The sequence below is a fragment of the Vulpes vulpes genome, chromosome 2 (genome assembly GCF_048418805.1).
Source record: "Vulpes vulpes isolate BD-2025 chromosome 2, VulVul3, whole genome shotgun sequence".
Lineage (NCBI taxonomy): Eukaryota > Metazoa > Chordata > Mammalia > Carnivora > Canidae > Vulpes > Vulpes vulpes.
Window position 1 is genome coordinate 19,834,301 of NC_132781.1, and position 21,571 is coordinate 19,855,871.

A 21,571-nucleotide genomic window follows, 5' to 3' on the forward strand; every position below is an offset into this window, starting at 1 on the left:
CATTTCTCGTCCTTTCTACAGGTAGTGTCTCAGCATAACATTCTTTTTTTTTTTTTTAAACAACTTTTTTTTTTAAACGATTTATTTATTCATTTATGATAGAGAGAGAGGGAGAGAGAGGCAGAGAGACACAGGAGGAGGGAGAAGCAGGCTCCATGCCGGGAGCCCAACACGGGACTCGATCCCGGGACTCCAGGATCATGCCCTGGGCCAAAGGCAGGCGCTAAACCTCTGAGCCACCCAGGGATCCCCCCCCTCTTTTTTTTCCAGCATAATATTCTTTTTAAAGATTTTATTTATTTTTTCATGAGAGAGAGGCACAAGGAGAAGCAGGCTCCATGCAAGGAACCCGATATAGGACTTGATTCTGGGACCCCGGAATCACGCCCTGAGCCGAAGGCAGATGCTCAACCACTGAGCCACCCAGGTGTCCCTCTGCATAACATTCATTCTCTGTGTGCCAAATGTATCACACAACTAAAAGGGCAAAGTAACCTCTGTCTGCCTTAGTAGATACAGTGAATAAATTCTCATCTGTAATGCCAGAATTCCCATCTTACAACCATGTGTCCAGATCAGCTGTTTGTTCTGAAAATTCATACTCTGTCTGCTTATATTGCTCTTGATCATTTGCCTGTACATCTAGAATTCCCATTTACTCATTGAAAATTAGCATTCTGGGATCCCTGGGTGGCACAGTGGTTTAGCGCCTGCCTTTGGCCCAGGGCGCGATCCTGGAGACCCAGGATCGAATCCCACATCGGGCTCCTGGTGCATGGAGCCTGCTTCTCCCTCTGCCTGTGTCTCTGCCTCTCTCTCTCTCTGTGACTATCATTTAAAAAAAAAAAAAATTAGCATTCCTTTTCCTTTGTTTTGTGAGTTCAGCTTTTCAGAGAGTCTAAAATGATCTAATCTTTTCTGGCCATGGAAAATTCAGAGCTATAGATTACACTCTAAGTGACTTGGGTACGTGTTGTCTTTAGGCAAGCCAAGAAGAAAACTTTTCAGCTCCATTCAGACTTGCTGAAGTGTGATAAATATATTATGAAAGCTGCTGACTATAGTACACATGATTAATTCCGAAGCCCATATTAAGATGATCTTTTCAGCTGTTGCTCTTCTAACTGAACACTGTTTCAAGGCTGGGATTTCAGCAATTAATCAGTTTAGAATTGCTAATGCTCCTGGCAGAGGGCAGTGGCAAAAGGGGGAGAATGTCATTAGCTTTTCTAGCCTCCCTTTTGCAGTGCCCTGTGGCAGTAGAGAGCAAGGCAGCTTGAAAGAAAGATGCCTGTTCTCCATTGCAGTATTGCACAGCACAGAAATATTGCCATGGTTGGTGATGACTAGTACATGATGGCCCTTGGTAAGCAAAGTTGTTTAACAAACAGAAGCTACTGATTATGTCAACTGTGTCCCTAATGGATCTGGTTAATCCTTTTTGCTACTTATTGATTTTTATTTGGTTGATAGATAATAGCTAGAAGGTGTGAGCTTTCTTTTGGGAATCACCTGAGTCTCCTCTAATCCTTATCCTTAAGTGGAATTGATAGTTTTTGCACTGACCTTTAGAAGCATCTTGACTTGAATGTTTTGAAACTACCAGAGGGTTGAACCTTGTTTTTCAGCCACATATCTGTGGCATGACTTTCTGAATAGGCTGGTTACCTCTTGGCTTATAAAGTGTAGGCTGATAAATCTAAATTATATATATTTTTTTAATTTTTATTTCTTTATAATAGTCACACAGAGGGAGAGAGAGAGAGAGAGAGAGGCAGAGACACAGGCAGAGGGAGAAGCAGGCTCCATGCACCGGGAGCCCGACGTGGGATTCGATCCCGGGTCTCCAGGATCGCGCCCTGGGCCAAAGGCAGGCGCTAAACCGCTGCGCCACCCAGGTTTCCCTCTAAATTATATTAAAGTGTCACTCTGCAAAGAAACTGTCTTAAGGAATCAAATGATATCTGCTATTAAAGGGAAAAATTATTTTGAATCCTGGGTTGTAATTCCATGTCTGTGAGCACAGACTATTTTAGAATTTTTTCCTCAGATTGCTACATAATTTTTATTAGATTACTATTTATTTTGGGACTTCAGGCATGTTTGAATGAAAGGGATGTAACTTTTGTGAGGAAAATGGAGACTCAAAGCTAGGGTAACAGTCTAAACTGTGTACTAGAGGCAATTGATTATAATATGATATTTGATTTGATTTCAGATGCTTGTGCACAAGTTTGCCAGAAAACACCACATCACTTTAACTAATCTAATATCTGAAGAGACAACACATGTCATTATGAAAACAGGTACACCAAGAGCCCTTATAGAGCATGTTGCGTCTGTTGCATAAAACTACGTGAAGAAATGGGATTATTTGTTAAGCAAAAAGCATGGATGACAGTCTTCCAGCAGTTGATCAATTATTTATGAAAGAAAAATAATAGTCTTGCTATTCCTGAGCCCCTTTTTTTTGGGTTAAGATTTGGAGAGTAGTGAGCTAGAACGACGAACCTCTTCTAGTCCACCCTGCCTCAACCACACCGTGTGAAGGACTGTCTGATAAGACAGAGCCCAAATCCAGAAGGAACATATGGGGCAAAGAGGGGAATGAAGTGAGTCTGCACTCAAAATCAGGGCAGCTGGAAACACTAGCCCCGTGTCTACTCTGTGTCCTAGCTCTACTTGCATACCTGGTTTGAATGTGGTTGACAGGTTTTCAGGAAGCAAGTCCACTGTCACCTCTGAGGTAGCCTAGCATATGAAACAGGAAAAAGAGAAGGGGAAAATTCATTTGTCCTACACTTTCTCTTTTTCTATCTTAATTATGACTTGTATGATAACAGAGACCTCAGAGGCTTTTAGCTAAATCTAAGTAAACATTTCAGGGCTGCTGAAAGAGCTCATTTGAAATCAGGCCTTATGAGTGTAAGTCTAGTGTCCAGAGCAAGCAAAGTGTAGATTCTGACCCCCTCTACTGCATCCTCTGCGGGAGTGACTGCTGGAAGACAATGGGTTCTGTTTTGAGCATCCTGCTTTCTTTTTAAGCTGGTCACTGACAAACTCTAGAGCATTTCTCCAGAGGTAAGATGGTGAAGATGGAAGAAAGGAGTTCAAAGCAGTGTCTTTGAAGAACAGAGGAAGGAATGCAAAGACTGAAGGGAAGGAGCCAGCTGTCTTCCAGTGTTTGAAGAGCTGCTTTCTGGAGGAGGAGGTGGACCCGCTTGTTGGGCTCCAGAAAGCAAAGGACAGTGTATGCAGCACACAGAAGATGCAAACTGTGGTTCAGGTCTTAAACCTTCTAAATAGAATTGACTCTGGAAATACAGTGGTCCTTTCCAGGGTGCTTCTGTCACACAGCTGCAGGCACTTAAGCATAGGGGTTCAGACTCCTTGGCAGGGACAAGTACCTTCAAACTTCTAAGATCTTAGATTTTTGCAGTGCAAACACTGTACCACAGGGTCAGAGGATAAGGCTCTCAGGAATCAGGTGCCAGAACAGGGTACTTTGAACCAAGTGCTATGTTAGAGATGAATGTCATTAAAGTTTAATATATCTTAAACTATAGTTTGGATCAAAGCTGCTGAAAGGTGAAAAGAAAACTTTTAAATGCAAATTAAGCCTAAAGTAGTTCAGTGTCTAAACAAAGGCAATACAACATTTGCTACTTTTAAACTACAAGTGAACTAAAATTGAATTCTGAGTAAAGCCTATGCTAGGGATCCCTGGGTAGCGTAGCAGTTTAGCACCTGCCTTTGGCCCAGGGCGCGATCCTGGAGACCTGGGATCGAATCTCACGTCGGGCTCCTGGTGCATGGAGCCTGCTTCTCCCTCTGCCTATGCCTCTGCCTCTCTCTCTCTCTCTCTCTCTCTCTCTCTCTCTGTGACTATCATAAACAAATAAAAATTAAAAAAAAATAAAGCCTATGCTAAATCAACTTTTACAATAGTTAAAAAGTTTTAAAAATTGAAGAAAAAAAAGATTTTTAAAAATTGGTGAAGAATTCTAAGAGCGAGACTAGCCATTGCTTCTACTGGCATATAGCCTACTGTGTTTATTGGGAATTAAGGGGTTAGGACTCCCCTAGTAGATATTCTGGGGGTGAAATTTTATCACTTACATGGACATTTCAGATTCAGGATTTCACATATTCATCTTTCACATTTTGCTATCGAGTGAACTAGATCTTCTGCATCCACATGTATTAGGACTACTGACCTGGGGGATTTCTTGAACACAGAGGCAGACATCTTAACACCTAGAAGATAGGGCAGCCCCGGTGGCTCAGTGGTTTAGCGCCGCCTTCAGCGTGGGGTGTGATCCTGTCGACCCAGGATCAAGTCCCCGTCGGGCTCCCTGCATAGAGCCTGCTTCTCCCTCTGCCTGTGTCTCTGCCTTTCTCTCTCTGTCTGTCATGAATAAATAAATAAATCTTAAAAAAAAAAAAAAAAAAAAAAAACCCTAGAAGATAGAGCAGATCTTTCCTGTGGTCTTAACCTCCTATCAGCCTCTTCCAGACTTCCAAAGATGCATACCTGCTGGATATAATTAAGAGTGTGCTTCCAGCCTCTGAGTCTGTCGCCAGGGCTGTTGGAATCATCAATCCGGATTGATCTCAAGTAGCATAAGGAGCTAGGGGCACTTTAGCTTCTTACAGCAGAACTTCCTGATTTTTGTTTTCAACTTCTAATCCTTTGGATGTTTTTCATCCTGCAGATGCTGAGTTTGTGTGCGAACGAACACTGAAATATTTTCTGGGTATTGCAGGAGGAAAATGGGTAGTTAGCTATTTCTGTAAGTACAATATAATGTCTTCCCTCCTCCCTTTAACACCTCAGAATTGCATTTTTACACCTAACATTTTTTAACACCTAAGGTTTTTGCTGATGCTGAATCTGAATTACCAAAAGGTCTTTAATGGTAACACTAAACTAGCTTTATCTTGAATACATATCTCTTTGTTGAGATAAGCTGGTGATATTTGGGAAAATGGATTTCTTTTTATAACTAACAGGACCTAATCTGCTCCTAGCAATGTTAGCATATGAACTAAGGATTTATTTAATACCAGGCAGAAATCCATGTGCAGCAGGCACTTTTATAATGTTTATTTTTATTTATTTTTTTTTATGATGTTTAAATTAAGCCACCACAGTGTCTCCAGAAGAAAATCTATTAGGGAGCTGTGGCTTTATAAAGAGAGGACCTCTACTCAGTAGTTTGCCCTGTGTGCTATTACATGAATCACTTCACCATCTACCTCCATGAAAAGAGCATGTTCCTCTGCCTTCGTGTGACCTGTCTTTTCTGTCATCTCTTTAGGGGTAACCCAGTCTATTAAAGAAAGAAAGATACTAGATGAGGTAGGTACTCAATGTTACAAACGAATCAGAAAGACTTGGTGCCATTGAGTCACAAAATCACTATAAACACTTTTCTGCTTCCTTTTTTGTGCTGCTTTCCAAAGACTTTCCCCAAAGATGTGGATCATCAAGAATTACTCAGAGTAAGCCAGGAAATTCTGTGTTCTCACTCATTTGTTTAAGTTTCAGTGGAAACAATCCTTTCCTTGGAGGAAGGAAAAGGAACTTAGAAAGCAGAAAGAAAAGATTCATAAGCCTAAGAAACAGGCCCACCTAAATCTTACATGGGTAGACCTTTGCGGAAAACTGGTTGTCCACATCATTGAAGAAAAACCCTTCATATTAATAAGCAAGTGTATCTGCTTAAAAATCAGATGCCTTCAAAGAGATGTTACTCCTTATGATCCTGAGCACAGTGAGAGGTAAATAAGACAGTGTAGGAGAGGAATAATTTTAGAACAGAGCCATCTAAGAGCTGCCAGTAACAACAGATCAGGCAAAATAAAATTAGCAAAAGCAGTTTTAAACTATTATGCACTATTCAGCATATTCATGATTAATTAAATGACATTTTTGTTGGTTTTAACTTTGATTCAGTGACCTAATATGATACTATGTCCTGGGCTGCAGGAATAAACATCAGTAAATAAGACTGATAGGACCCTGCTCTGAGGGGATTCATATTCTATTGAGGGGAGACATAAAATAAAGATGCATCTAAAATACCAAATAAATAAGGACATCTGGGTGGCTCAGTTGATTAAGCATCTGACTCTTGATCTCAGTTCAGATCGTGATCTCGGGATCATGAGTTCAAACTCCCATGTTGGGCTCCATGCTGGGTGTAGAGCCCACTTAGAAGAAAAACAACAATTCTATGAAATAAAAACTTAAAAGAAAAAGAATGATAGTGACCAAATAATTAAAAATACATATATATTTACTGTGGAGAAATACACAGAACAACAGACTAGCAACTGACTGGACAGAGGTTGACCACCTAAGGGAACCAGGAATGGCTTTCTGAAAAGCTTGAGCCGAGAGACCTAAAAAACAAAGAATTAGCCTGGAAAAATGTAGGGAACAAATGTTAACAACCAGAGGAACTGCAAGTATAAATGTCTTGAGGTAGGAATGAGTTTGGTTTATTTTTTTATTTTTTTAAAGATTTTATTTATTCATGAGAGAGAGAGAGAGAGGCAGAGACATAGGCAGAGGGAGAAGCAGATCCCACGCAGGGACCCTAATGTGAGACTCCATCCTGGGACTCCAGGATCACGCCCTGGGCCAAAGGCAGGCGCCAAAGCACTGAACCACCCAGGGATCCCATGAGTTTGGTTTATTACAGAAAAATAAGCCAGTGTAACTGGAGAGTTGTGATTGGTGAATTCTGTGTAGGGAGTGGAGGTTGGACCAGGGGTTGGAGAAGGTTGTGGACCAGGGAGTATGTGGTGGAAATCATGGAAAGGAATTAGAATTCTGTTTGTAGTATAATTGGCAGCATGGAGGTGATAAGAAGAGATTGGTTTGAGTTCTATTTGGAGATAGGACTGCTAAAGAGTTAAATTTGAAGGATAAGGTAAAGGGAGGCATTTGGAGGGGCTAAGGCTTACGTGCTTGGTCTGAACAATGGAGTGGTTGTTAGTAAATCAGACCAGGAGGACACAGAGGAGGAGCATCCTGAGTGAGGGTAGAACGGGAGGCAGGAGCCAAGTCAAGAGCTCAGTTTTAGATGTGCAGATGTGGGGATTTCTATTAGACTTCAGGTAGGGAGCTTAAGTAGGCACGAGGGTACAATAATCAGGACAAGGAATTGGAGGGTCAGCTTCAAACATATTTTTAGCACTAGGCTCTTCTCACTCAAGTGGCTATGAAATGTTAAGTGTTCTTTGTTCTAGGGGATCCCTGGGTGGCGCAGTGGTTCGGCGCTTGCCTTTGGCCCAGGGCGCGATCCTGGAGACCCTGGATCGAGTCCCACATCAGGCTCCCGGTGCATGGAGCCTGCTTCTCCCTCTGTCTATGTCTCTGCCTCTCTCTCTCTCTCTCTGTGACTATCATAAATAAATTTTTTAAAAAAATTTTAAAAAAAGTGTTCTTTGTTCTAATAACAGCCTATGGTGACATTTGTGACACTGTCTTCTGTACAATGGCCTTGCGGTCAGAATTGTTCCTAAGCGTTCTTCCCCAAAATTCTCCCCAAAGCTCTAACCTCCCCAATCTCATTCTTCTTTATTTCTTCATACTTAACCAGTCAAAAGAGTGATTTTGAAAAAGCACAACTTTCTTTAGTGTGTTAAATGTATGCTTTATCATTTTGGTCTCATTAACTGTAACTCTCTTCATGGAGATCTGAGAAGGCCTTGTTTCTTTAGATGGTAATACACAATTGGTTTAAGAGATCAAGAATTCTCCAGTTTCCTTTATAACAGCACAGCATTAGCAGTTTAATCTCAATGCTAAGTGAATGTTTTGAGAAGAGACAGATGTTGAAAATTAAAATACATTAAGTCTCAATGAGGTGAAAAGCCTATTGTTCATTTCTGCCCACAAAGATTTGCTTCAGTGAATTAATTTCAGCAGCTGAGATACTGGTCATTTCATTCAGACCACCAAAAAGAATGGTTTTTCAGGCGAGGGTGGGGTTGTCAAAATTTTGCCCACTAATACTGAATTCCTTAATAGAATGTATCTATTCTACTTCCTTTGAAGGAGGCTTTTCTTTCTCTGATTCCTGTGGTTTGCCTTGGGTTTCTTCCAGCATGATTTTGAAGTCAGAGGAGATGTTGTGAATGGAAGAAATCACCAGGGTCCGAAGCGAGCAAGAGAATCCCAGGACAGAGAATCCCAAGACAGAAAGGTAAAGCCCCACTCTGCTATGTTGACAAAACCCTATCCACCCCGCTGCATTCTAGTTCCCTTCATGGAGATGGTCTCATGCACTTGTAAGGGACATTGCATAATTAATGCTAGAGCACTAGCTGGGTGCTTCCATAAAGATTCTTATTCATTTATTTTTATTTTTTTCTAAGATTTTATTTATTTGAGAGACCAAGCCCAAGCAGGGGGAGGAGCAGAAGGAGAGGGACAAGAAGACTCGACTGAGCAGCCTAACATGATGCTAAATTCCAGGACTCTGAGATCATGACCTGAGCCAAAAACAGACACTTAGCCGACTGAGCCACCCAGGCACCCCTTTTGAAATTTTTTTTAAAAGATTTATTTATTTGGAACAGAGAGTGAGCATGAGTGGGAGAGGGGGAGGGAGAATCTCAAACCCATCTCCAGGCTCAATCCCATAACCCTGAAATCACAACCTGAGCCAAAACCAAGAGTCAGGTGCTTAACTGACTGAGCCACCCAGGCAATCCCTAGGTTCTTTTTAGTTCTTCTAGCCCAGCAAGGTAAATAAGTATTCTCTCCCTTTTATGAATGAGGGAACTTAGAGGTGTAGGGAAGCTATGTACTTTGGATTTCAGTCTGGGGTTCAAACCTCAGCTGATAAGTGGCAGAACTGGGATTTGAAATAGATGTTGGGGATCCCTGAGTGGCTCAGCGGTTTAGCGCCTGCCTTTGGCCCAGGGCGCGATCCTGGAGTCCTGGGATCGAGTCCCGCATCAGGCTCCTGGCATGGAGCCTGCTTCTCTCTCCTCCTGTGTCTCTGCCTCTCTATCATAAATAATAAATAAATAAATATTTTTAAAAAATGAAATAGATGTGAATTTAAGGCCTTTGCTTTTTCCACATCACTGTGATGTTTTTCTATAAAGTAGTATAGTCATTACCGTGAGGGGGATGTACACAGTGCTGTCTGTGGAAGCACAGAAGACAATGATTGCTAATTAACAGCTAACATCTTTATAATGTATATTGTATGCTAGGGTCTGCTCTAAACACATGATCATATTTTAACAATTTTACAGCAGCCCGGGGTGCCTGGGTGGCAAATTGGTTGTGTCTGCCTTTGGCTCAGGTCATGATCTCAGGGTCCTGGGATTAAGCCTCATGAGGGGCTCCCCCACTCAGTGGGGAGTCTGTTTCTCCCTCTCCTCTCTGCACACTCCCTGCTTGTGCTCTCTCTCTCCAAAAAAATCTTTTTAGAAAAAAATTTTTTTAAGATTTTATTTATTTATTCGTGAGAGACACAGAGAGAGAGAGGCAGAAACCTAGGCAGAAAGAGAAGCAGGCTCCATGCAGGGAGCCCCACGTGGGACTCAATCCTGGGACCCCAGGATCACGCCCTGGGCTGAGGACAGTGCTAAACTGCTGAGTCACCCGGGCTACCCAAAAAAATCTTTAAAAAAAAAAAATTTTTACAGAGGATCCTTGGATGGTTTAGCAGTTAAGCATCTGCCTTCGGCTCAGGGCATAATCCTGGAATCCCGGGATCGAGTCCCGTGTCGGGCTCTCTGCATGGAGCCTGCTCCTCTCTCTGCCTATGTCTCTGCCTCTCTGTCTGTGTCTCTCATGAATAAATAAATAAAATCTTTAAAAAAAAAATCTTACAACAGCCCTATAAGGTATGTGTTATAATTACACCAATTTTGTTTTAATATTTTTAAAATTTGACAGAGAGAAAGCACAAGCAGGGTAGGGGGTGCAGAGGAAGAAGGAGAAGCAGACTCCCTGCTGAGCTTTGAGCCCAACATAGATCATGACGTGAAGTAAAGTCAGACAGTTAACCAACTAAGCCACCCAGGTGTTCCTAATTATACCTATTTTATAGATGAGAAAATGAAAGTTCACACAGCTAGTTGGGAACCCATGACTAGTTGAACACATGTAGTTAGGCTCCAGAATCTGAGCTCTGAACAATACTATAGTTTCTTGGAGTGTTTGGCTCAGTCAGTGGAGCATGCAACTCTTGATCTCAGGGTAACAGGTTTGAGCCTCATGTCAGGTGTAGAGATTACTTGAAATAAAAATCTTGGGATGCCTGGGGTGGCTCAGCAGTTGAGCAACTGCCTTTGTCTCAGGGCATGATCCCAGGATCTGGGATCAAGTCCCACATCAGGCTCCTTGCAGGGAGCCTGCTTCTCCCTCTGCCCATGTTTCTACTTCTCTCTCTCTGTGTCTCTCATGAATAAATAAATAAAATATTTAAAAATAAATAAATATAAATCTTAAAAAACAAAACATTACTAAGGGTGTCTGGTCGGCTCAGTCAGAAGAGCATGCAATTCTTTATCTTGGGGTTGTGAGTTAGAGCCCCCACACTTGGTGTAGAGATTAAATAATAAACTCTAATTAAAAAAAAATAGTACCATAGTTTCTTGACAACTGTAGTCTGAAAAAGTAGTCAATGTCTGACAAGTTTAAAAAGGAAGGACTAGAGGCCCAGGAAGACTCAGTGATTTTCCCCAGGTCCTACTGTAGCAGGTGATTGAGCTAAAGTGATGCCGCTCTCAGGGAGAAGTCCAGGGAAGACTTCACACCTGCCTGTTGGGCCTGAACTGGCTGCTTTCTCAGGTCACTGAGTGCTTACATGCCTAGTCTGCATTTTCTCCTTTTTTAAATGTGCACCGCTGAGCATTTCAGAACAATCTCATACGGAGCATTGCCTGTCCCTGTATGGAACTTGAGCAGAAAAAAAAAAAGAACTTGAGCAAAATCACCAGGAGAGGTGATTTTCTAGGGAAAATTGCTTTGGGAAAGCTCTGAATCTTTGGGGTCAGCCCCACCCCTACCCTCTGCGCCTGTCAAGTAACTTCAGATGCCAAGGAAAGCTGCTGGCCCTGTTTCTGCTTCTGCCTTCACCCCAGGGGAGTTCTGTGTGAGCCAGCCATTTGTTTTTATTCCACTGTAAGCAAGGCAGAATTAGTACTAGATTCTGCCTCCTTCAAAGGAAATTCCAGTGTTTGGGCTTTTCCTGAATTTGGGGTGGCAGTGATGGAAAGTGCCTGGTCAAAGTAATGACATGCTGAAGATACTAAATGTCATCATAGTATTTTCCTGCGAAAGAGAAATAAATGTATTTGTAGAGATGAAACTTCAAATTCCTTATTTCATAACTAGACATCCTCATCAGTGAGTGTCAGTTCGGATATAAAAATTCCTAATCTTTTGTACTTTTTACAGCAGCATTTGGCTCCAGCCAGCTGCCTGGGGAGAGCTTTTAGCATTATGAGCATCTAGGTCCTGTCAACAGGTTGGGGATGCAATTTATTCATACAGATACTAAGAATGGCATATATGGACGCTGTCACAACAGAAACAGACTTGTTCTGCTATTCATTCTTATTCCTGTGAATGTAGTTGTGATGGGAGTAGGGAAACTCATTTCCTAAAAGGCTGTCGTGAGTTTTTAGCTACTAATTTTTCTGTACCCCAGTTTCTTTTATTTAAAAAGAGGTGAGTTCTAGGCCTAGGCAATTTTCTTTTTTGTGGAATGGGAGAAAGAGGGACAAGAGAATGAGGGTTACCCAGATGATATACATCCAGCCAACTGACACAACTTTACATTTCTTTTCAATGATACCCTCGTGGGGCAGTTGGGTGGTGCAGTCGGTTAAGCATCTGATTCTTGGTTTTGGCTCAAGTCGTGATCTCATGGGTCTCATGGATCATGGGATTAAGCCTTACATCGGGCTCTGGGCTCTGCACTCAGTAGGGAATCTGCCTGAAAGATTTTTTCCTTCTCCCTCTGCTCCTCCCTGCACCAGTACTCACATTCTCTCTCTTTTTCTCTAAAATAAATCTTTTAAAAAACAATAAAAAATAAATGATAACCTAGTGCTTGCCTAAGAACCTGTGTGAATACATGTCTTAGAATCTGCCCATCATATGAGCCACATGAGGCTGTTTAATTCTAGATAACTAAATAATAATAATAATAAAAATAATAATAATTCTAGATAACTAAATTAAGTAAAATATGCGAAGTTTAGTTCCTCACTCATCGTAACCACATTTCAGGAGCTTGGTAGCTAAACGTAATTTGTGGCCACCTTATTAACACAAATATAGACCATTTCCATCATCACAGAAAGTTCTTTTGTTTTTTTAAAGTTTAGTTACTTATGTAAGTAATGTCTACATCTAATATGGGGCTCAAACCCACGACCCTGAGATTGAGTCACATGCTCCACTGACTGAGCCAGCCAAATGCCCCCAGAAAGTTCTTTTGGATGGTGCTAGCAAGCACTTGTATGTAAGTAGAAGAGGTACCTTCCAGGTGCAGTATAATCTGTGTCTCTTGGAAACCAGGCAGTCAGGTCAGCTCAGTGTGGAAAGGCGGAACCAGGCTTCACTTCTAGATTAGATTAACTTCTAGATACAAAACAAAACAGTTTAGGTTGCCTGAAGGAACAATGGTCATTTTTAGAGCAGTGTGAAGATAGGAGCAGATGTTCAGAAGCCAGTAGAAAGTCAGGAGAAAAAGAGCATGTAAAATCAACATAGACTTCTGTGCCAGTTAGGGTAATAGTTAGTATTGATGTACCAAATCTCTGGATAAACCAACTGCAACTAATAGCTTGAATTTCTTGCCATCCAAACTTTTTATTAAATATAAAGTAGGCTGGGACGCCTGGGTGGCTCAGTGTTGAGCACCTGCCTTCAGCCCAGGGCCTGATCCTTGAGTCCCGGGATCAAGTCCCACGTCGGGCTCCCTGCATGAAGCCTGTTTCTCCCTCTGCCTATGTCTCTGCCTCTCCCTCTATGTCTCTCATGAATAAATAAATAAATTTAAATATATATATAAAGAAGGCCCAGTTTTTATCTCAACAAGTCACCAGGAAGGAGCCTGGGCCTTATTGGTGGCAAAGTGGGATGCCCCACCTGTGAATAACAGGGTCAACTGTTAGAGTGGATCAACTACATATACACACTTTATTTTTTAAAAAAGGCTTCAGGGCAGCCCCGGTGGCACAGCGGTTTAGTGCCACCTGCAGCCTGGGGTGTGATCCTGGAGACCTGGGATCCCATGTCGGGCTCCTTGGATGGAGACTGCTTCTCCCTCTGCCTGTGTCTCTGCCTCTCTCTCTCATTCTGTGTCTCTATGAATAAATAAATAAAATCTTTTTTTTTTATTTTTTTATTATTATTTATTTATGATAGTCATACAGAGAGAGAGAGAGAGGCAGAGACACAGGCAGAGGGAGAAGCAGGCTCCATGCACCGGGAGCCTGACGTGGGATTCGATCCCGGGTCTCCAGGATCGCGCCCTGGGCCAAAGGCAGGCGCCAAACCGCTGCGCCACCCAGGGATCCCCTAAATAAATAAAATCTTAAAAAAAAAAAAAGGCTTCTAAAATCTATCGATGTTCTGATATTGGACTCATTGTCTCTGGGAAGGAGCAGAAATTATCAGGTGGTAAAGGAAAAAGATTCTCCTTCATTTTGGAGAATCTCTATATTGTTTCTTATTAAATGCATCTTTTATAATGAGCATTTTTTTCTCTCATCCCTCTGTCCCTCTGTCCCACTCTTCTCCTAGATCTTCAGGGGCCTAGAAATCTGTTGCTATGGACCCTTTACCAACATGCCCACAGGTAAGAGACCGGGAGAAGTGCAGAGTCCAGCAGCAGCCTTTCCCTTACATGGTGGAGTGTTACAGGAGAGACTGTCTTAAGAAGGTTCCTCAGATTGATGAGGTGCTCTAGAGGTCATTCTGTTTCTCTACCATCTGCCAGACAAAACCACACCTAAACATTACCCTATATCAAAAAAACAGCCGTGTGCCCCTTCTCAAGAGCTAGAAGGCCATGAAAAGTTAGCTTCTAGGATGCTAGTGTTCTGTGCTCATGGGGTGGAGCTGACTTACTACCCTTTGGTTTAAGAAAGGAGAGAAATAATAAGGTAGGGAGAAGATACCTTTCAGATTTATAAATGTAAAGAAAGAATTCTGCTCTTCCTAAATCATCTTCATTTGATACTGAAAAATAAGCACAGTAGCTACATAAGCCCTGTGGGCCTGAGGCCCCACACAGGCCCAGAGCAGGCAGGGAAAGCCTCTTGATGAACATTTTCTTTTTTTTTTTACCTTAAGATTTATTTATTTGTTTGTTTGTTTGTTTGTATATGATAGACAGAGAGAGAGAGAGAGGCAGAGACACACAGGAGGAGGGAAAAGCAGGCTCCATGCAGGGAGCCCGATGTGGGACTCGATCCCGGGACTCCAGGATCGCGCCCTGGGCTGAAGGCAGGCACTAAACCACTAAGCCACCCAGGGATCCCTGATGAACATTTTCTAATTAACTTTGACATTGAATGTGATGTTACGTTTTCGAGTGCTATGGCGCTCAACTCTGGAATCATGTGGCCCTGAGGCCCTGGCATATGTGTGGATTTGGTTTGTTCTTTTCAAAACAAAGTCTCCCCACCTTTGCTTCTGTGCCCACTTCAGCCCCAGGGATCAGGTTCTCTTGCCCCTCAAAAGATGACCTTGGCATCTGGACGGGGACAGATGAGTGGCAGCAAGAGAGCCTGGCAAAGTAATTTTGCTTCTGTCTTTTTTATTGGTTATTGATTGGATTTTTTATGACTTTTCCAAGTGTCACTTGGGAATTTCTCAGTTGTTTTTTGTTGTTGTTGTTGTTTTTGTTTTTGTTTTTGTTTTTTCCTTTGGTGTAGTGAAACCAGGTCTCTCTAGCAGGTATCATTTTGGAGATGAGTCAGTTGACCTCAGTTCACTTAAACAAACAGGAGCACCTCTGCAATCCCCAGAAATAGGCTGAGGAGAAAGAGCACCCAAAAAGGCCGAGAAGCCATTCTGCTGATTTTCCAGACACAAGTGGAACGTCTCTATAGTCCCTTTTGATTTCTATTCCCCCAAGTCTGTTGATTCCAGCTCAGCATGGAGCCCTTCCCCACTGATGTGCAGTCTCTGTTCAGGATGATGTGTATTTTTTGACTGAATGAATTATCTTCCTATCTCTTGACATTTACAGTAATTACTTCCAAGTGTGGTGCCCTCAGTGGCCGTGATTATCAATTACCAACACAGAATTAGGCAGGGAGGGAGAGAAGGCAAGTGGATATTTTTTCACAGTATCATAGCCAGCAATTTAGCAAATTAAGGAAAATTAGATCTTGGATTCTTTGCTTTCAAAGTGTTTTGAGAGACTGTCAAACCTTATCTACCAAGGGGCCTTGTGGGGACCAATAAATACCCAGAGTAGGTGGCATATCAGTGGCAAATTGACTTAGAATCCATACCTATTACAGATTCTAGTTCAAGGCCTCTCTGTGTTTTTTTTTTTTTTTTCCTCTGTGTGTTTTGGAGCAAAGACGGAGACTCTCCTACTTAGAAGTCTTGCAGTAAGCCTTCGACCAGAGGAGTGTGGGGTAGAGGGTCCAGGTCAAGTGTGTAGAGTACTGTGGTGATTTTAGGTCTCTCTGTGCTATTTAGATCAATTAGAGTGGATGGTGCACCTCTGTGGGGCTTCTGTGGTGAAGGAGCCTTCGTTATTCACCCTCAGCAAGGTAAGTGTTTGATGCTCTGTCAGAGGGGGACAACACAGTATCTGTCCTGTGATTGAGCAAGGCTGGCACCCATCAATCCCTGTGAATGCTGCCTCAGAAGCCTCTCTTTGCCCGAGCCTTCTCTGATCATGTACTAGTGCTGGAAAACTCCCCTCTGTGGAGGATCAGTAAAGATTTGAGTTAAGTATTTTGTTTATTAAGGGAAGGCTATCCCTCCGACCCTTCATTTTTGCCTTGTGCCCTGTGGTTGCACCTAAAGTAGTCTACCTCGCACCATCAAGAAATAGTGAAGTGACTGTTCCAGAAGTCCTGTTCTGATACCCTCGATGCTGTTTCCTTCCCGGGGATTCAGGGCACTCATCCAGTGGTAGTCGTGCAGCCGGATGCCTGGACAGAGGACAGTGGCTTCCATGGTAAGTCTTGGCTGTAAGCCTTTGTCCAGAGGAGCATGGGTGGCAAGGGCCCAGATTAAGTATACAGATAACTGTGGTGATTTTAAGTCTAAAAGTCCTGTTTCAATCAACTGGAGTAGATGGTGTACCTGTATAGGGCTTCAGAAGGCCATGGGCATGTGCCTGTGAGAGATGGGGTCCTATGTGATGAGTTTAATTCACAACAGATCACCCAGTGTTTGATTAACACAGTTCTCCGGACCTTCTAGGTGTTCAGTGAATCTTTGAATGAATGAATGGCTAAAATGCCCTTTTGAAAATTCTTGTGTGCACATTTTGTATTATAAAAGTAGTATTTGAGGGATACCTGGGTAGCTCAGTGGTTAAGCATCTACCTTGGGATGTGATCCTGGAGTCCTGGGATTGAGTCCCACATCGGGCTCCTTGTGTCTCTCTCTGCCTGTGTCTCAGCCTCTCTCTCTCTCTCACACTCTCTCTCTCATGAATGAATAAATAAAATCTTAAAAAAAAAAAAGTAATACTTGAGCTATTTCCATTGGTGGGGGTTAAATATTAATTAATGTTCATCACCTAAAATATAAATGAGCACAAATACAATGAAATAATCTCAGTAATACATTTAGAGATGGTGAAATTCTTCCAGGCATGTGTGCATATATACATGCATATATTTTGCACAGATGTGATCATGCTCATCATACTGTTTTGCTTTCTCACTTAAGATGTTGCAAAATCATTAAATTAAATTGCTGTTTTGTGTTCTCTGGTGACTTTTTTTCCTTTTTATTTTTTTTTTTAAGATTTTATTTATTTGACAGAACACAACCAGGAAGAGTGGGAGAGGGAGAAGCAGACTCAATGCTGATCAGGGAGCCCAATGTGAGATTCAGTCCCAGGACCCAGGGATCATGACCTGAGCTGAAGGCAGACCTTTAACCAACTGGGCGCACCTCTGCCCCTTTTTAAAAGATTTTATTTATTTTTATTTGAGAGAGAGCATGTGAGCAGAGGAGGGGCAGAGAGAGAGGGAGATAATCTCCAGCAGATTCCACACTGAGTGCAGAGCCTGACTCGAGAGTCTGTCCCAGGACCCTGAGATCATGACTTGAGCCAAAACCAAGAGTTGGTCACTCAACCGACTGAGTCACCCTGTGCTCCTGGTGACTTTTCCATGAACAGATTGGAGCTCCTGTTACTAAAGTTGCCAGAGGATATAGGCTTTACCATCAGTCATTCCTCAGGCTTCTGAATTAGGTCCTATGTCCTGAAGCATTACTTAAGATCAACAGTGTTGCACCTACCTGAGGAACCCTATGAACTCACACAGCCAGGTCCCCAGAGTAGATTGACAAGAGTCTGGTGTGGGGAAAATGTGAAGTAACACTAATTTCTGCTTGTATTCTCTGTCCCCAGCGATTGGGCAGATGTGTGAGGCACCTGTGGTGACCCGAGAGTGGGTACTGGACAGTGTAGCCCTCTACCAGTGCCAGAAGCTGGACACCTACCTGATCCCACAGATTCCCAGAGCTGCTGCAGACTCCAGCCAGCCATGCGTGTAACATGTAGGGCCTGTCTCTGCAGGACCCCACACATGATCCTAAGAAGGAGCCTTTTTCCAGGCCCTGAGAGCTCTTTCCACAGTCCCAGTTACTGAATATTTTATATACATCAGCCTGAGAAGAAATTCTGGCTATGCAAGAGTCCCTTAAAGATTTTCTGCTTCAAGTCTCCCTTTGAAATCTACCATGAGCACAAAATTGTGGTAATTTTTCACCTGAAAATAATTTAAAACCATATAAACCCCACCAATTGAGCAAGATGCTGATTCATTATTTATCAGCCCTATTTCTTGTCCTGGGGATGTTGGCTTAGAGCTGGAAGCACAGAATGGCTGGCCTCAGGAGAATATCTGGTTTCCCTAAGTTTGCTTCTCTAAAACCCCATGTTCATAAAGGCCAAGAGTCAGAGCCTTCCCGTGGAAAGCAAGTGCTCGGGGAATCCGTGACATGACTTAAAATCAGAACAGTCCACGGGCAGCTCTTAAATGTTGTAATGGAGATGGGGGCGGGGGGGGGGGGTGGCGGAGGCTTCCAGAGGCAGGTAAGAGATATCAATATGAACCCTAAGGGTTAGGGGACAAGGGAGTCGTGCTGACCCTCACTCATCTCCAGAAGTCTGTGCTGTAGTCACTGGATTTCTAAAGAATTTCTTAGCACTGATGTGCTCTGAAATAGCAGAATCTTTTCAAGGACTGGTGTCCAAAGAAAGTCCTCTTAATTCCCCATTAGAAATAGATACAGTATTTATTGTTGTAGCTCTGATATGTCACCCATTCCTCTTGAAACATAAGATCTCTCATATGAATATTTCATGTCTGTAAAATGACGGATCCCACCAGGAAAGGAGCTATTGCTTTCCTTGAGGTAATTTTTTTTCTCTTTGCTTCCTATTGCTGAACTGTACAGCTTCATAAATAATTTTGTTTGCCGAAGGAAGAGAAAGTGTTTCTCATCAACTCATTATCTGGGACTGTTTAGAACTGTTGGAAGGACTGGGTCTTCCTTAGTCCCCCAGCATGTGAGGGCAGTACAGATTTGATTTTACAAAATGTTTTGTAAATGTTGTGCCATTCACTTGCAAATAAACTTGGTAGCAAATGCTTCCACCAGGTGTGACTTCTTGAGGCTTACAGCTGCAGCCTTGCTCAGACCCTTTCACTGTTTCAGGTCTCATCTGTAAAATGGGGATAACAATAGTACCAACTCCAAGCATTAATTGAGGAGACCTCAGTACTACTGTATTTGCTATATAATAGCAATGCAATACAATAACAAAATAGCTATATTGCTGCCATAGCAAATTGTCACAAATCTAATGTCATCCACTTATTATCTCATAGTTCTGTAGGTCAGAAGGCCAAGTTGGCTCAACTGGTTTCTTTGTTTCAGGTTTCACAAGGCCAAAATCAAGGCAGCAGGTTTATGTTCCTTTCCAAAGGCTCTGGGAATGAATCCGCTTCCAAGCTCATTTCATGTTGTTGGCCCGATTGTCCCTTGCAGTTGTGCAACTAAGAATCCCTGTTTCCTTACTAGTTGTTGGATAGAGGTCATCCTTAGCTTCTCCTGCATTCCTAGGATCATGAACCCCTACCTACATCTTCAAAGCCAGCAAGCAACACTGGTCAAAGCTTTCTCATGTTTGGAGTCTCTTTCACTGCTGGATCTAACTCTTGCCAGAGAAATTTCTGTTTTTAAGGGCTCAGGTGATTAAATTGTTCCCACCGGGTAATCCAGGGTGATCTCCCTATCTTAAGGTCCATAACCTGAATTGCAGCTGCAGAGCCCCTTCACAACAGGACCTAGATTCCTTTTTGTTTGAATAACCAGGAGACAGGAATCTGGGGAGGGTATCTTGAGATTCCTGACAACCACTTCTATTTAACATACAGATAAGAATCTGTATCATGGGATCCCTGGGTGGCGCAGCGGTTTGGCACCTGCCTTTGGCCCAGGGCGCGATCCTGGAGACCCGAGATCAAATCCCACATCAGGCTCCCGGTGCATGGAGCCTGCTTCTCCCTCTGCCTGTGTCTCTGCCTCTCTCTCTCTCTCTCTCTGTGTGACTATCATGAATAAATAAATTTTTAAAAAATTAAAAAAAAAAAAGAATCTATCATTTTTTGGTCCTCACTTGTTCAGAGATTAGAGTCCTCTTAGAGGAAAAGAGAATTAAGTCCTCACACGATTTAGCACTGCCACATTTGTAAGGAGGGTGGGTGGGCAAGAGAAGAGTGGAGAAAATGGAAGGAACTGGCATCATTACATGTTTCATTACATGTTTGTCTCATGCGGTCTTCATCACAGCCCTAGGAAGTAGGTATTCGTCATCTCATTTGAAGAAGGAGAATAGGAAAGAGAAGATTTTGCTCAGAGTTTGCACAGCTAGTTAAGTGATAACCTGGAAATCTAAACCCATGCCCTCTCTGCTCGTCATGCAGCTTCTCAGCCACATCAGGTCACTGACCCCACTCAGAGGCCCTGGCTCAAGCCTCAGGGTAGTTTGGGGAGAGGAGCGGGTAGTTAGGGGAACTAGCACTCCAGACTCTTGCTGGCCTTGGAGGGAGGCAAGACCATGTTTTTGCCTCCCAGCCGCAGCTCTCCTGGGAAAAGCAGCGCTGGGTAGAAACTGGTAGGATTGGCTCATAGCTGCCTGTTTCCACCTCCCTCCAGCCTCCGTCTTATGACTACTTATCTTGCCGTGACCAAAGCCTTCCAGTTCAGGGGCACCTGGCTGGCTCAGTCTGTAGAACAGGCAACCATTAATCTCTGGGTTGTGAGTTCAAGCCCTATGTTGGGTGTGAAGATTACTTGAAAGTAAACTTTAAAAAAAAAAAAAATTCCAGTTCAGGCTCACCGAGGCACCACCTCTCCCTGGGCTCCTGCCAGCCCACCATCTACCCACCAGGGAGTCCATGGGTCTTGGTGGGAACAGCAAAGCGGGTGGGAAACAAGTGCCATTGGCACAGTCTTCAGTGACAGTGACAAGCCATGGCTTGTTGGACCCTGGGGCTGAGCCAGGCCTCAGCCTTCCCAGGAATCTTGGGTGAAAGCAGGGATGACACATAAGAAGCTTTCTGTAATTATCTCTTGAGGTCTTCCAACAAATATCCCCCGTCTGTTTTTCATGCTCTGCATAACCATTCCCGGAAGTCTGCTTCTAGCCCTGGCCTCATGATGCTTGGTTGGGTTTTAGAGTCTTATCTGATGTTGAAGTAAATCTGCTTGTTCCTTTGACCTCTGGCTTTAAGATGTCCTCCCACTTTTCCATCCCACAGTCTGGCCCTCTCGGCACTGCAGCCTGTGGGGAACTGGGTCCTGAGCCGCCTTTATCTCCTGTCACAAATGAACTTCTGCAAAGGAGCTGGAAAGGCAGGAGAAGGCGGGGGATTATCAGGCAGGTGCAGGGGAGAGGTCTAGAGGAGAGCTCTGTAGATTATCTCCCTCCTAAAAAATGCAACTAGAATCATCAACAAAGTATCAGCTCAAAAACATGCGGACAAAAAAGAAAGGAATCAGTGTTGGGGTGGTTGGAGCGGAAGGAGCCAGGCTGCCCAGAATGTATCCTGTGAAGGCTGTGAGGAGCAGATAAGAGGGCCCCAGAGGCAGGCAGCACACGGGAAGGAAGGGCAGCATGAGGGGGAACGGCAGATCCCCCCGCAGAGCCCCAGGAGAATCGGGCTTGCTAGCCAGGGACTCAGGGAGCTTGCTTATCCAAAGCTGTAGAATGGGTGAGCCAGAGGCCCCCTTACCATACCTCAGTGATGTTTAGCTCCCTCAAACAGCCCGTAAATCTGCCCATAACAGGAGAAAATTAAA

General features: G+C 43.2%; 1 protein-coding gene across 9 annotated transcripts in view; it reads left to right on the forward strand.

Annotated features, from left to right (window-relative positions):
- Window positions 1-18,859, forward strand: part of BRCA1 (BRCA1 DNA repair associated) — a 67,289-nt gene extending 48,430 nt beyond the window's left edge. For all 9 annotated transcript variants that reach the window (XM_072747102.1, XM_072747106.1, XM_072747099.1 and 6 more), the window contains exons 16-23: window positions 2,219-2,306; window positions 4,716-4,793; window positions 5,322-5,362; window positions 8,121-8,219; window positions 13,796-13,850; window positions 15,710-15,783; window positions 16,136-16,196; window positions 17,610-18,859. In XM_072747102.1, coding sequence (XP_072603203.1) covers window positions 2,219-2,306; window positions 4,716-4,793; window positions 5,322-5,362; window positions 8,121-8,219; window positions 13,796-13,850; window positions 15,710-15,783; window positions 16,136-16,196; window positions 17,610-17,755 — 642 coding nt within the window. In that variant the 3' untranslated portion in view covers window positions 17,756-18,859. The remainder of the gene's footprint in view (window positions 1-2,218; window positions 2,307-4,715; window positions 4,794-5,321; window positions 5,363-8,120; window positions 8,220-13,795; window positions 13,851-15,709; window positions 15,784-16,135; window positions 16,197-17,609) is intronic.
- The last annotated feature ends 2,712 nt before the right edge of the window (window positions 18,860-21,571 follow it).